This window comes from Narcine bancroftii, chromosome 1 (assembly GCF_036971445.1).
Source record: "Narcine bancroftii isolate sNarBan1 chromosome 1, sNarBan1.hap1, whole genome shotgun sequence".
Lineage (NCBI taxonomy): Eukaryota > Metazoa > Chordata > Chondrichthyes > Torpediniformes > Narcinidae > Narcine > Narcine bancroftii.
In genome coordinates this window covers 376,146,716-376,159,555 of record NC_091469.1, presented here as the reverse complement: position 1 = coordinate 376,159,555, position 12,840 = coordinate 376,146,716, and the positions used below count along the sequence as shown (strand labels likewise).

The window sequence follows — 12,840 nt, the reverse complement described above, 5'->3', positions numbered from 1 at the left end:
AAAACCAGAGGTATACAATCTAGTGATCATTGGGGGATCAGAGGTGGGGAAGATGAGCAAATTTAAGTTCTTGGGAGTCAATATATTGGAGGATCTTTCCTGGACCCAACACACCAATGGTGTTGTGAATAAGGCATGTCAGCACCTCTATTTCCTCAGGAGTTTTCAGATGTTTGGTATAACACCAGAAATCCTGGCAAATTTCTACAGTGTGGTGGAAAGTGTTCTGACCAGCTGCATCACAGTCTGGTATGGAAATACCAATACTCATGTGTGTAAAGCCATCCAAAAGGTAGTGGACATCACAGGCAAAACTGTCCTCACTACTGAGCGCATCTTCAGGAAGCGCTATCATTGGAGAGCAGCAACAATTATCAAAGACCCTCGGCATCCAGCACACACTCTGTTCTCATTGCTGTCATCAGGAAAGAGGTATTGGTGCCACAAGACTCCCACCACCAGGTTCTGGAACAGCTGCTACCCCTCCACCATCAGATTCCTCAATGACAAATTCAATCAGAGACTCATTTAAGGACTCTTACTTGTGCACTTTATTGATTTTCTTTTTGTTCTCTCTGTATTGCACAGTCAGTTTGTTTATAGTTCTTTGTTTGTTTACATGTTTTACGGTGTGTACAGTTTATTTTGTACTGCCAATTAGTTGTAATTCTGCCACACCTGTAGGAAAAAGGAATGTGATGTCATGTACGCACTTTGACAATAAATCTGAAATCTGACTGCAATCTGTTTACTCAGATAGGTTCCATAATCCTTAAAACCATTAGAAATTATCCAATGTCTGAGGTCAGTAATTTTCCATCCATGGGGATCTGTGGGTTTGTTATAGGTGGTTTGCAGGAACATGGCAAAAACAAATATTACTGACATAATAAACATGCAAAAATAAAGTTCTAAAAGAATGACATTGAAATGAAACCAAGCTCTTGTTGATGTTCTGGGAAGTGGTTTGAGCTAACCAGGACCAATACTAGTGTAAGTAAAGGAATACATAAGGAGATCTGTGAAATACAATGTTCGAGAACCCATGATGGAGATCAACAAACTTTTGGAAGGAGACTTGTCCATGTATCTACTCAATATGAAGCAGCAGATCCTGAATGGTTTCAATTTTGACTCCTTTTATCTGGACGAACCAGCCGGAATAACTTCCTTTTATTTTTCAAACTTTGTTTTTAACGCTGTGTCCCTGGCATGACTCGTATTTATTGTTGTTAATTCATTGCCCTTGAGAAATAGGAGGGAATTCATTATCTCGAGTCACTGCAGCCATTCCAATGGAAGTACTCCCATTGTGTTTAGGTTATGGAATCTCTGGATTATGATCCAGTGATAATAAAGGGTATTTCTACACCAGGATGGTATATGATGTAGAGAGTATTCTGCAGATGTGGTATTAGTGAGTGTCTGCTGCCTTGACCTTCTGGGAGTTGGAATGAGATGTCTTTGGAAGTGCTGTGGAAGCAGCCTTGATAGTGCACACTGGAGCAGTGATGCACCAAGTGTTGAGGGAATTAATATTTAGGGTAGTCAATTAAGCAAACTATCCTGGACGGTTATCAGTGCAGTGTACATGCAGGCAGATGGAGGGTATTCCATGGACTCCCAGTGCTCTGTGCTATGGGCTTTTGGGTTTTGAGATGGGTTCTGAATGAGGCATTGATAAGAATATAAGAAATAGGAGTCATCTGGCCCATCGAGCTTGCTCCACCATTTAATAAGTTCATCATTGATCTGGCTGTGGTCTCAGTTCCACCTATTTGCCTTTGTCCCATAACCCTTAATTCCCCTACTGTGCAAAAATGTATCTTACTGAGTCTTTAATATATTTAATGAAGCAGCTTCTATTGCTTCCTTTGACAGTTAATTCCACAGATTTACTTCTCTCTTGGGAAAAGTGGTTCCTCCTCATCGCTTTCCTAAATCCATTCCCCCCTCATCTTGAGGCTATGTCCCTAGTTCTAATCTCACCGACTACTGAGTAAACTACAATTTGTGTAAACTACAATCATAGCGTCTACAGATTTTCTTGTTTAACTTCATCTACCAGTGGAAACAAGTTTCCTGTCACTATCTATCACTTTCATAACGTTATACAGTATGTTTCTATAATATCCTCTCTCATACTTCCGAATTCTAACAAGTATAGTACCAGGCAACCCAATGCCTTCTCATAAGCTAACCCATTCACCTACAGAATCAACCTACAGGTGAACCTTCTTTGTACTGCCTCAAGAATCAATATATCTTTTCTGAAGTAAGGAGACCAGAACTGCACACAGTATTCCAGATATGGCCTCACCAATACACTGTCCAGTTGCAGCAGGACCTGCTCTTAGGTTTTAATTTCATTTAGATATACAGCACAGTAACAGGCCCACGGACCCATGTCGACCAATCACACCTAATTGCCCTACAACCCCAGTACATTTTGATTGGTGGGAGGAAACTGGAGCATTTGGAGCAAAACCATGCAGACATGGGAAGAACGTCCAAATTCCTTACAGACAGCGCGGGATTCGAACCCTGAGTCACTGGCATTGTTACAGCGTTGCACGCTACCTGTGCCATCTTAGCATTAAATTCAATCGCTCTCTCAATGAAGAGCAACATTTCATTTGCCTTCTTGATTTTCTGTTCCAATTGCAAACCAACTTTTTGCAATTCATGCACAAGTCCCTCTGAATAATTGCAAGCAGCAATCTTTCACCTTTTAAATCATAACCCGATCTTTTATTTTCCCTTCCAAAATGGTAAATGTTGCATTTACCAACATTGTACTCCATCTGCCAGACCCTTGCTCTGCATGCTTGTCAAAGGATACCCAGCATTTAACCTTTCTTGTCGTATAAATATTTATATGCTGGTCTTATTAAGTTGAGGTCAATGGTGATGCCAAGGTTGTTGGATATTCAGTAGTAATATGGCAATACTATTGAAGAAGTGGAAGTAGTCCTTGCCTGGGATATATCATTTGTCACAACATTCTATATTTGAATGTTGTGCAGTTCTCATTGTATGTTGCTAATTTAGGAAAGGAACGCCAGTTTAGGAATGTACACCCAAACTTATAATCTAATGGAAGAAAAGTCATTGATGAAATAGTTAAAACTACTCTGAAGAACTTGTGTTGGAGGAAGTCAATGGGTCAGACAGCTTCTGACAAAGCAAAGGGATAGGGCATCTTGAAACGAATATCTATCTATTGACATTTTATCAAGTCCAACCATTGAAGTAGTTTTCCTCATCTCTCCTTGACTTAAGCTTTAGATAGAATTCTCACACTTAGTCAAATGCTGCCTTGATATCTCTGGATTTTAATACACAAAAGTGCCGGAGAAACTCAGCAGAACATGTATCTTTATGGCAAAGGTACATAAACAATGTTTCGGGCCTGAGTTCTTCATCGAGCTATGAGCAAAAATTAGGCAGGTGCTTTTTGCACATACCTTGATGAAGAGCTCAGGTCCAAAATATTTGTTATACATCTTTGCCTCCTATGACACTGCAAGACCTGCTGAGTTTTCCAAAACTCCAATCACAGTGTCTACAGACTTGATCCCTGGAATCCAGTCCATGTTTGGACCAAGAGTGCAATGAGGTCTGCAATCAAGCAGTTCTGGTGAAACCCTAATGCACATCTCTGAGCAGTTCATTAAGATGTCATGAATGGCCAATCAAGATTGCAATGCCCTATTTGTTATGGGACATGCATGTGATACCATATACACAGAGTTACATAGTATGGGGAGGCTCAGTTTGGCACCATTTTAGCATGAATAGAGATGCTTACGGTTTCTCTCGAGTGAGGTTATTTTCAAAGGGAAAATACACAATACCATTTGTCAAATTATGTAAGGAAAACTGGATTATGCTTAAAAAATAGATTGCAAAGTTTCACAAAGCATTTGGTCTTGGTGGGATTAAGTAAAAGAGAAAAATTGAAGGTTTGGCTTTAGTTAGCCAAGAGGTTGTCTGCTGATAAACAGTTTTACCTCTTAAATATGAAATATTAATGCTCAGTGCTCCCTTCATACCTATCAAAGATACATTTAAAAGGAATCGCCAAGTCCAGCCACTAAATAAGAAACAAACTAAATCTAGGTTTGAATTATTTTTTGCTGTTCGTACCCTGCTTTACAGAAAGTGTCTGTTTATCCTTGTATGTAAAAAAATATTGTGTTCACAGCCATTATTGAGTTGCTTCATTGAAGTCTATGGTCACCCGATGTTAATTTTCTCAGTTAAAATGCAAGTATGCACACCATTAGTTAAATGCATCAACTGATGATCTAAAAGCTGTCAACTATTTCCATTTCTTCATAGCAAATGCATATCTACTCACCCCATATGAAAAAGCTGAGCTGTTCTCCCAGGAGGTATAAAAGTATGACCAACAAAAGACTCACTGAGAAAAATATCACCAGGCCAGTTCGATTCAAAAGGCCCAACAAGGGATAAACCCAGGCTCCAGCTGCATAGTAAATCCACAGAACCCTATATCAAAGAGAATACATTTAATCTGATTAGTGAATCAAATCATCAGAAAGTAATAATTAATTTGAATTTATCTGTAACAGGTTAATTAGAATGGAGGAGTATGCTTACATTTGATTTTGTCTGATGGATTGGAGTCATAGAGCACAGAACAGGCCCTTCAGCCCAAATCCATGTTAACCAAGCTGGTATTCTGGGCTAGTCCCATTTGTAACTCAGCAAGTCCCAAAGTGGGCAAAGGAGTTAAGGGTTATGGGGATAAGGCTGGAAAGGGGTACTGATGGTAGTGATCAGCCATGATCTGTAAAATGGCGGTGCTGGCTCAACGGGCCGAAGGGCCTACTCCAGCTCCTATTGTCTATTGTCTATTGTCAAAGCATCCATAGGAGGTAAAGATATGTAGCCAATGTTGCAGTCCTGAGTTCTTCATCAAGATATGACTGAAAAGCAGATAGGTGCCTGAATAAAAAGGTGTGGAGGGAGGAGGGAAGAAGGGGCAGGGTGAGGGAAACAGGCCAACAGCAAAGAGGCCATAAGTGAGCATGGATAGGAGAGCAGGAGCAAAAGGCTGAGAATTGAGCAGGGGATAGGTGCATCTCTGTGAATGCAGAGCTGGAGGAGGCAGAGGGATAGGGAATGAGAGGGGGTAAGGGGTGGTGAGATATAGTGATAGGGAAAGTGGAAGATGGGGTTGGAGGAGGCTAATTGAAACCAGAGAAGTCAATGATAATGGCATTTGTATGGAAGGTACCCAGACGGAATATGACATTGTTCCTCCAATGTGCAGGTGGTCTCATTTTGGCAGTGCATGAGACCTTTCTTCATCCCTATGTCTCCTTTCCTCTAGTTTCTCACCTCCTGTATCTCCTTCACAAATCCTTTGTCTCTTTTCCTCCAACTCTGCATTCTCACAGATAACCCCCTTCCCTGATCAATTCTTAGCCCTCCTATCCATGTCCACCTGTGGCCTCTTGGCTGTTGGCCTGTGCTCCTCTCTGTTTCCCTTTTTTTCCTCATTCCCCTTTTATTTAATTCAGGCACCTGCCTTCTTTTTGTTATACCTTGACAAAGGGCTCAGGTCCGAGCTGGTTATACAGTATATCTTAGCCTCCTATGGACGCTGTAGGACCTATTGAGTTTCTCCAGCACTTTTGTGTATTAAATACAATCAAGCACCTGCAGACATTCTTGTTTCCTCCTCTTTGGCTTCATTTGGTTCATAGCTTTCTAAACCCTTCCTATGCACATATCTGTCCAAATACCTTTTATATTGTAATTGGACCCACTTTTACAAGTTATCTCCAGCAGCTCATTCCAGATACCCTTTGAATGAAAAGGTTGACCATCAGGTCTCTTTTAATTCTCTCCCCTCTCACCTTAAACATTTGCCCTCTGGTTCTGCATTTTGCTACATCATTTTGGTTATCTATTATTTTTAAATTATCATGAATCTGGATCCAGGGAAACAAGGGCATAAAGCACTAAAAAGGAAGCTTGGAACTATCTCCAGAACCAAGAGTTCATAAAACCTGAGTGGGTTTCTAGTTGGGAAAGTGGACTGCAAATGGAAAGAGGGTGGAAATCTATGGATTTATATGAAAGATGAAGGGGATGGGCTGAGGAACTTTCATATCCATCGATACTGGCATTTTAAAAATACAGAAATGTTAGTTATGAAGGGATTAGATGAACCATGAAAACTGTCCTACACGCATGATACCCTGGTCATGATGACTAGATACTTTTCACCAAATGAAAATAAAAGCAGAGTTATACTTTCATACAAATACAGGTTTTGAAAAGCATGGGTTTTGATATAACAGGGTTTGAAATTTATGACCCACAGTTTTAAATTTGCATCATTAAAGTTTTATTGAATAATTTATTTTTCAGATTTGTTTATAGATGGTAGCTTGATGTCTTTTGAATATAATATATCTAAGTCACATCTTATTAGATACTTCCAAATTAGAAATTTTCTGAATACTTTACTGCCTAACTTTCCAACATCGTACCAACCGGATTTAGTTGATACTTTTTTTTCCATTTGAAATGAAAAAGGCTTTAATAGGTAACATTTATAATAAGTTATTAAGATTGCAATCAAATTCTAATAACAAAATTAAAAGGGCCCGGGAAGAAGAACTTCAGTTACAGCTTCCAGAGGAATCACAGGAGAAGATTTTTGGATTGATTAATACCTCTTCTATATGTGCTTGTCATTCTTTGATTCAGTTTAAATTGGTACATCAGGCTCATACGTCAAAAGACAAATTGGCCCATATTTTTTCTAACATTAATTCCATTTGTGATAGATGTAAACTAGAAGTGGCTTCTCTAACTCATATGTTTTGGTCGCACCCTATGTTGGAGAGGTATTGGACAGATATTTTTAAGACTTTGTCAGCTATACTGGATATCAGTTTGCAACCTAACCCATTGACTTCTCTTTTTTGAATTATACTTCCAGAAGTGAGACGAGTTCCCATTTCCACACATCAGGTTGTACCCTTTTCTACATTGTTGGCTAGAAGAGCTATTCTTATTTAAATGGAAAGATTCTAATCCACCTAATCCACCACTCAGTGGTTCTCGCAAATTATGTCATGTTTAAGTTTAGAGAAAGTTAGGAGTTGGACATTTGATACTTTGTGTTAAATTTGAAGAGACTTGGCGACCTTTTATAAATTATTTCCACATGACTTAGTGTAATTATTTTTCTTTCCAGACTATATTTAATTTTACTTCCTTACTCTTTGTTGGTGAAGACCAGATGATTAATTTTTATTGATAAATACTCAGGATAGGTTGTCCAGTCCTTTTCTTTTTCTTTGTTTTTTTTTCTTAAATTAGGTGGGCTTTTTATGTAATAAAACTTTTATTTTTTTGAAGATTTCAGTTTAAGGACATGAGAACATATGTGTTAATTGTGGTGTAGTGCAATATGTTACATCATATGGCGATTTTCCCCTATTTTTGATTATGTTTTCCTATTCTCATGTTTTGTTTAGTAATAAAATTGAAAAAGAAAAAGTTTTATGGTTATTATTTAAATTACCTCATAATACTTTACAAGACTAGTTTAAAATATTTGAAATATAGTTGCTGAACTGTGGAATAAAGTGGCTGTGGTGAAAGCTACTGCTGTCCCCACTGTAATCGGACTCCCTGCATTATCCCACAGCACACTGCCTTACATTGATGGGAAGCTATTTTTTTTATTGCTTCTGCTCTGATGTGGCAGACCAGCAAGTTTCCAAACCACTGAACAATGCCAGTGTGTATGGAGGGGAACCCCTGGAATTTGCTGTGGAATAGAGAGAGTTAAGTGGCTTCATTGTAAGTTACTGCTGTCCCTGCTGCGATCAGGCTCCCTGCACTATCCCATTGTGGTACCAATCTAACTTTGGTGGAAGCCTCATGTGGGGGATTTGATGCAAACCCACATTAGACAAATATTTTCTTAAATAAATGATGTCCACTTATTGCCAATAATCTTCTTCTGACTATCCATCCCATCGGATGATGATAGTTCCTTTCAGTGAGTTTGTGGGGTTTGATATGTGCGCCCTGAAGTAGCTGTACAGGCCGATCCTTGACAGGCATTCCTCAGAAAGGAACAGTGTGTGCTTGAATGGATTTTACGTGAGTAAAGGGTTGCAGACCCACCCTCTCCACATCCCCTCCCATATCCTGAAACATGGTGAGGTCCAAGACAGCTGGGGGAAGTTCTGTTGCAGTGAATGGCAGACCAAGCTTCAATGCAAAATATGCCCTTTCTGTGCTTCACACCACATTTGGTAGATGGCTGTTGACCTTATGAAAGGGTTTGTTTGACAAGCCCTTTGACAGGTCTTGTTTTCCATCCTGCAGGGTACCTAGCCACCCTCCTCACCAGCCAAGCCTGGTGGGGGAGCCGGTTTAGTTGCCGACCACATGACCATGTGACAGGTAGTACTGGGTTACATGGTCCCAGTAGCACTCAGACAAATGACCTGACGAGAGTAAAAATCTATTGCCAATAAAGATCGGTTTTATATATCCCTTTTATAGGATTAAAACTTATTAAATTAAAGTGCATTGTAATAATGCTTTGAACGGTCGGTTTTCCATAGCACTGAACTTGCTTGGAACACACTAACTGTATTATACAGGATATGACTGCATAATGTTTTATTAAAACATTATTAATTTTATTAATTTCATCAACATGAACCATGTACAAAAGCCTTCAGCAGCAAATTAACTCGACATAGGTCTCAATTTTCCATTCACGGTCCTGTGAAACTTGAATGCAATGGGCACGTCCTCCTATGATCACACCACAGATTAAAAGGGATTATTCTCAGCCACCAGAAGTGTGCAGCTTTTTAAAATAAACAAGTGCCTTCAGCCAAAATAATGAGAGACCACAAGACATAGGGAAGATGTTGCTTTAGTTAATGGAAAATATTAAATAAGTTCAAGGATTGTGGTGATTGAATTTAAAAAACAATCTGAAAATGAACTATAGTCCTTCTCCATTTCCTCTTGCTCATCTGCTTTCATGTCATCCTTACCAAAGCAGGTACGAAATGGAGACAATTCCTAGGATGAGAAACCCCGTTCTTCGTTTTGGATATTGATGTGGGGTGATGAACAGCTCCAGCAGAACCAATGGCAGTACAATAGTGTGCTGTAACAGGAAGCACAACAAGATCACAATTACATGTTGCCCCTAGAATGTATGGGATTGTTCGGCTATTTGTGCTTAATTAAGCTGCCTGGGTTTTATGGGCTGGAGGGTCTTCTACCATGTTGTATCGTCAAAATTAAAATTTCAGATCTTCAGGAATGCTAACTCACTGTTGAGTGAAGGATGTATATTTGGAATGCAATCACTGTTCTCCAGGGACACAGAAACATGAAAACAATCTCTTTGACCCACTGTCTGTGCTGAACATTAGGCATCTATTTAATCCTTAAGTCATCCCATTTTAAGCTCCTTCATCCACCCTCATCAACACTCTAGATTCTACTAGTTATCTTCATTAGAGGATGGTCAATTTAATGACTTTGCAGGCAGACCAGAAAAGATTCTCCAGGTTGATTCTTATAGATGAGGGGTTATCTTATGAGGAGCGATTGACTAGCCTGAGACTATACTTCTTAGAGTTTAGAAGGTTGAGGGGGTGGGGGGGGGAGGGAAATCTTGTATCATTCATGCAGGTGTTCAGCATGGGGAATCATATCTCTCCATACATTACGATCTCTGACCCCCCCCCTCCCAAATTGTAAATGTTGCCTCTTCTCCTTCAGTGAAGGCTACATCTTTGAGCTGAGATTGTAGTTGACGTTGAGCTCATGATTATACGAGGGAAAAATACTGAAGTGGTTCACTGTTGCCTTCTTCAGTTGCAGTGTCCATACTAGGCAGGTAACCCAGGCCATTGATCAGCAGATTCATCTGCCCAGCATTTTTAGTTTTACAACTATAAATTCTAATTTGTAGAATCCTGCTTGGGAGGCTAAACAGGTACAACACTTTGCTTAAGTGTGACCTGCAGGAGTGCCTTACACCTCCCTTTGCTAAGCAATTGGGTAGCATCGACACCGGTCATCCTGTATAGGCATGTAAAATCATGAAAGGAATTAATAAGGTGGAAGCAGGGAGGTTGTTTCCACTGCCAGGTGAGACTAGAATAGGGACATCACCTCAAGAAGCTCGTAACTTTTAATGGGCATGACTCTTCTGGGAGCCAAGGAAGGAGCATTGCAAAAAAAGTAACCAGCCAACCACAAGGAGTGAAGTGTCACAAAGCAAGTAATATGTGTGTGTGTGTGTGTGTGTGTGTGTGTGTGTGTGTGTGTGTGTGTGTGTGTGTGTGTGTGTGTGTGTGTGTGTGTGTGTGTGTGTGTGTGTGTGTGTGTGTGTGTGTGTGTGTGTGTGTGTGTGTGTGTGTGTCCATGTGGGTTTCCCCTATGTGTTTTTTTTTTCTCCACATCCCAAAAATGAGCAATTTTATCAGTTTATTGGGCACTGTAGATTGCCCCTGGTGTATGGGTGAGAGGTACCATCTGCGGGAAGGTTGAATGACAGCTGATTAAAAATTGAATAAATGGAGGATTAATGTAAATGGGTTATTGATGATGAACACAGACAGTGGGTGTATGATGTGACTCTAAGTCTCAACGTCAGTGATGAACACTAAGGCGAGTTTCTGCTTGTATCTTACTTATACAGTCACTTTTGCAGGAATGCAACCTTTAGTTTCCCACAGATGATTTAACAGCTTACTCCCACTTCAAAATACCCTTTTGCAATCTAGAGCGCAGAGATGCAAGGTGAAGCAATGGATAAAATATTAATTTCTGATCTGCTTGCAAATTAGAAATAATATTTCATGCATTACAGGGTAATATTGGGTCTCTCCCAGTGTATTGGTTGCATTTGCTCCTTATGTCTGTCAGGTACCTGGGAATGAGATGAAGGGGAAGAAACTTACTGTAGATTGCAAACCAAAAGACTTCTGTGTTGCCATGTGTAAATCATAGCCCTGTGCAAAATATTGCAGGATGCCTTTACCAAGACTGCTAAGGTATTCCCATGTGATTAAAACAAAATGGAAACAGACAGATCTGGGAATCCCAACTGAAGTGAGAAAGTATTTTCATGCTCAGGTCTTGAAGTCATGTTACTAATGATGTCATTTTTATCTGTATCACTGAGTTCCCTATCTTTAACTTCTTATTGGCCACTATTGACAAATGTAAGCAGACTAACTATGTAAACACTGTGAGTGACTCATCCCTGACATCTCAAGGTCATTCTACCATCAACAAGGCACGTTGGGGAGGAGTCACGTGATGGAGTAGTGGCCGGACGGTGAACTCCAGCCCTCTCCAGAAAAGTCGGGAAAAACAAGAGAAAATACAAAGGCACAGAAATACAAGTTAAAGAAAAGTGAGTATAAAGGTGGAAAGAAGATGGAGACAAAAGGAGAAAAATCAAAATCAACGGAAAGAAGAGAGGAAGAGAAGACAACGGAGGAAAAAGGTGAAGGCCTTACCTGTCCGAAGAGGCCCGCTGTGGAGAGAAGACCCCACTACCTCAGGTCGGTAGAAAAAGAACTACAACAATGGCTCACAGAGCCGAGTAAAAGTGCGCAACCGCGCATGAAAAAAAACACACCGACGGGAGGGGGGACCAGCTGGGGAGTCGATCTCCACAGACGGCAACGACAGCTGCAGAACACCTGCAGCAAGAAGAGACCACAGAAGACAATGGAAACAAGAAAGAAGAGGAGGAAAGGGCAGCAAAGAAACAACAGATGGCCAACCTAGAGGAAGAAGAAGAGGAAGAATACAGTGAAATAGATAAAGGGAAAGGCAAGGGAAAGGATATACTTGCTCTTGTTAGAGGATACATGGAGTCATTTAAAGAATGGCAAACACAGGAATTCAATGATTTAAGAAGAAGAATAAACAACACAGAAAAGAAAATAAATAAAATGGATATGACCTTAACAGAAATGGGGAAAAAAATGGACAAGATGGAAGAGCGGGCAGTAGCAGCAGAAATGGAGGTAGAAGACTTAAAAAAGAAATTGTAGGAATCTAATAAAAAAACTAAAGAGACACAAGAATTACTAGCCCAAAAAATAGATATAATGGAAAATTATAACAGAAGAAATAACATAAAGATAGTGGGCCTTAAGGAAGATGAAGAAGGCAAGAATATGAGGGAGTTTATAAAAGAATGGATCCCTAAGGCCCTAGGATGTCCAGAACTACAGCAAGAAATGGAAATAGAAAGGGCACATAGAGCATTGGCCCCTAAACCACAACCACAACAAAAACCAAGATCTATTGTAGTAAAATTCCTAAGATATACTACAAGAGAAAAGGTACTGGAGAAGACAATGGAAAAAGTAAGAGAGGGCAACAAACCACTGGAGTATAAAGGGCAAAAAATCTTCATTTATCCAGATATAAGCTTTGAACTCCTAAAGAAGAGAAAAGAGTTCAATACAGCAAAAGCGATTTTATGGAAGAAAGGATATAAATTTACACTGAAGCATCCTGCGGTATTGAAAATATTTATTCCAGGACAACAAAACAGACTATTCTCGGATCCAGAAGAAGCACGAAAATTTGCAGAACAATTACAAAAATAGACTGAGGGATGAAGACGGGTAATGAGAGCAAAAATTATCACGATTGATATGTATGTGGGTAAAGACAAAAATAGACTGAGGGATGAAGACGGGTAAGGAGGGTAAAAATGACCACGATTGATATGTATGCGGGTAAAGAGGTATAAGAGTGAATAGAGACAATGGGCAT

General features: G+C 39.8%; 1 protein-coding gene across 1 annotated transcript in view; it reads right to left on the bottom strand.

Moving 5' to 3' along the window:
- Positions 1-551: 551 nt before the first annotated feature.
- The window catches only part of LOC138758802 (androgen-dependent TFPI-regulating protein-like), a 67,188-nt gene continuing 54,899 nt past the window's right edge, over positions 552-12,840 (bottom strand). The window contains exons 7-9 of the mRNA XM_069928225.1: positions 9,075-9,190; positions 4,364-4,515; positions 552-678 (exon numbers count right to left, since the gene is read on the bottom strand). Of these exons, the coding sequence (XP_069784326.1) occupies positions 641-678; positions 4,364-4,515; positions 9,075-9,190 (306 nt within the window). The 3' untranslated portion in view covers positions 552-640. The remainder of the gene's footprint in view (positions 679-4,363; positions 4,516-9,074; positions 9,191-12,840) is intronic.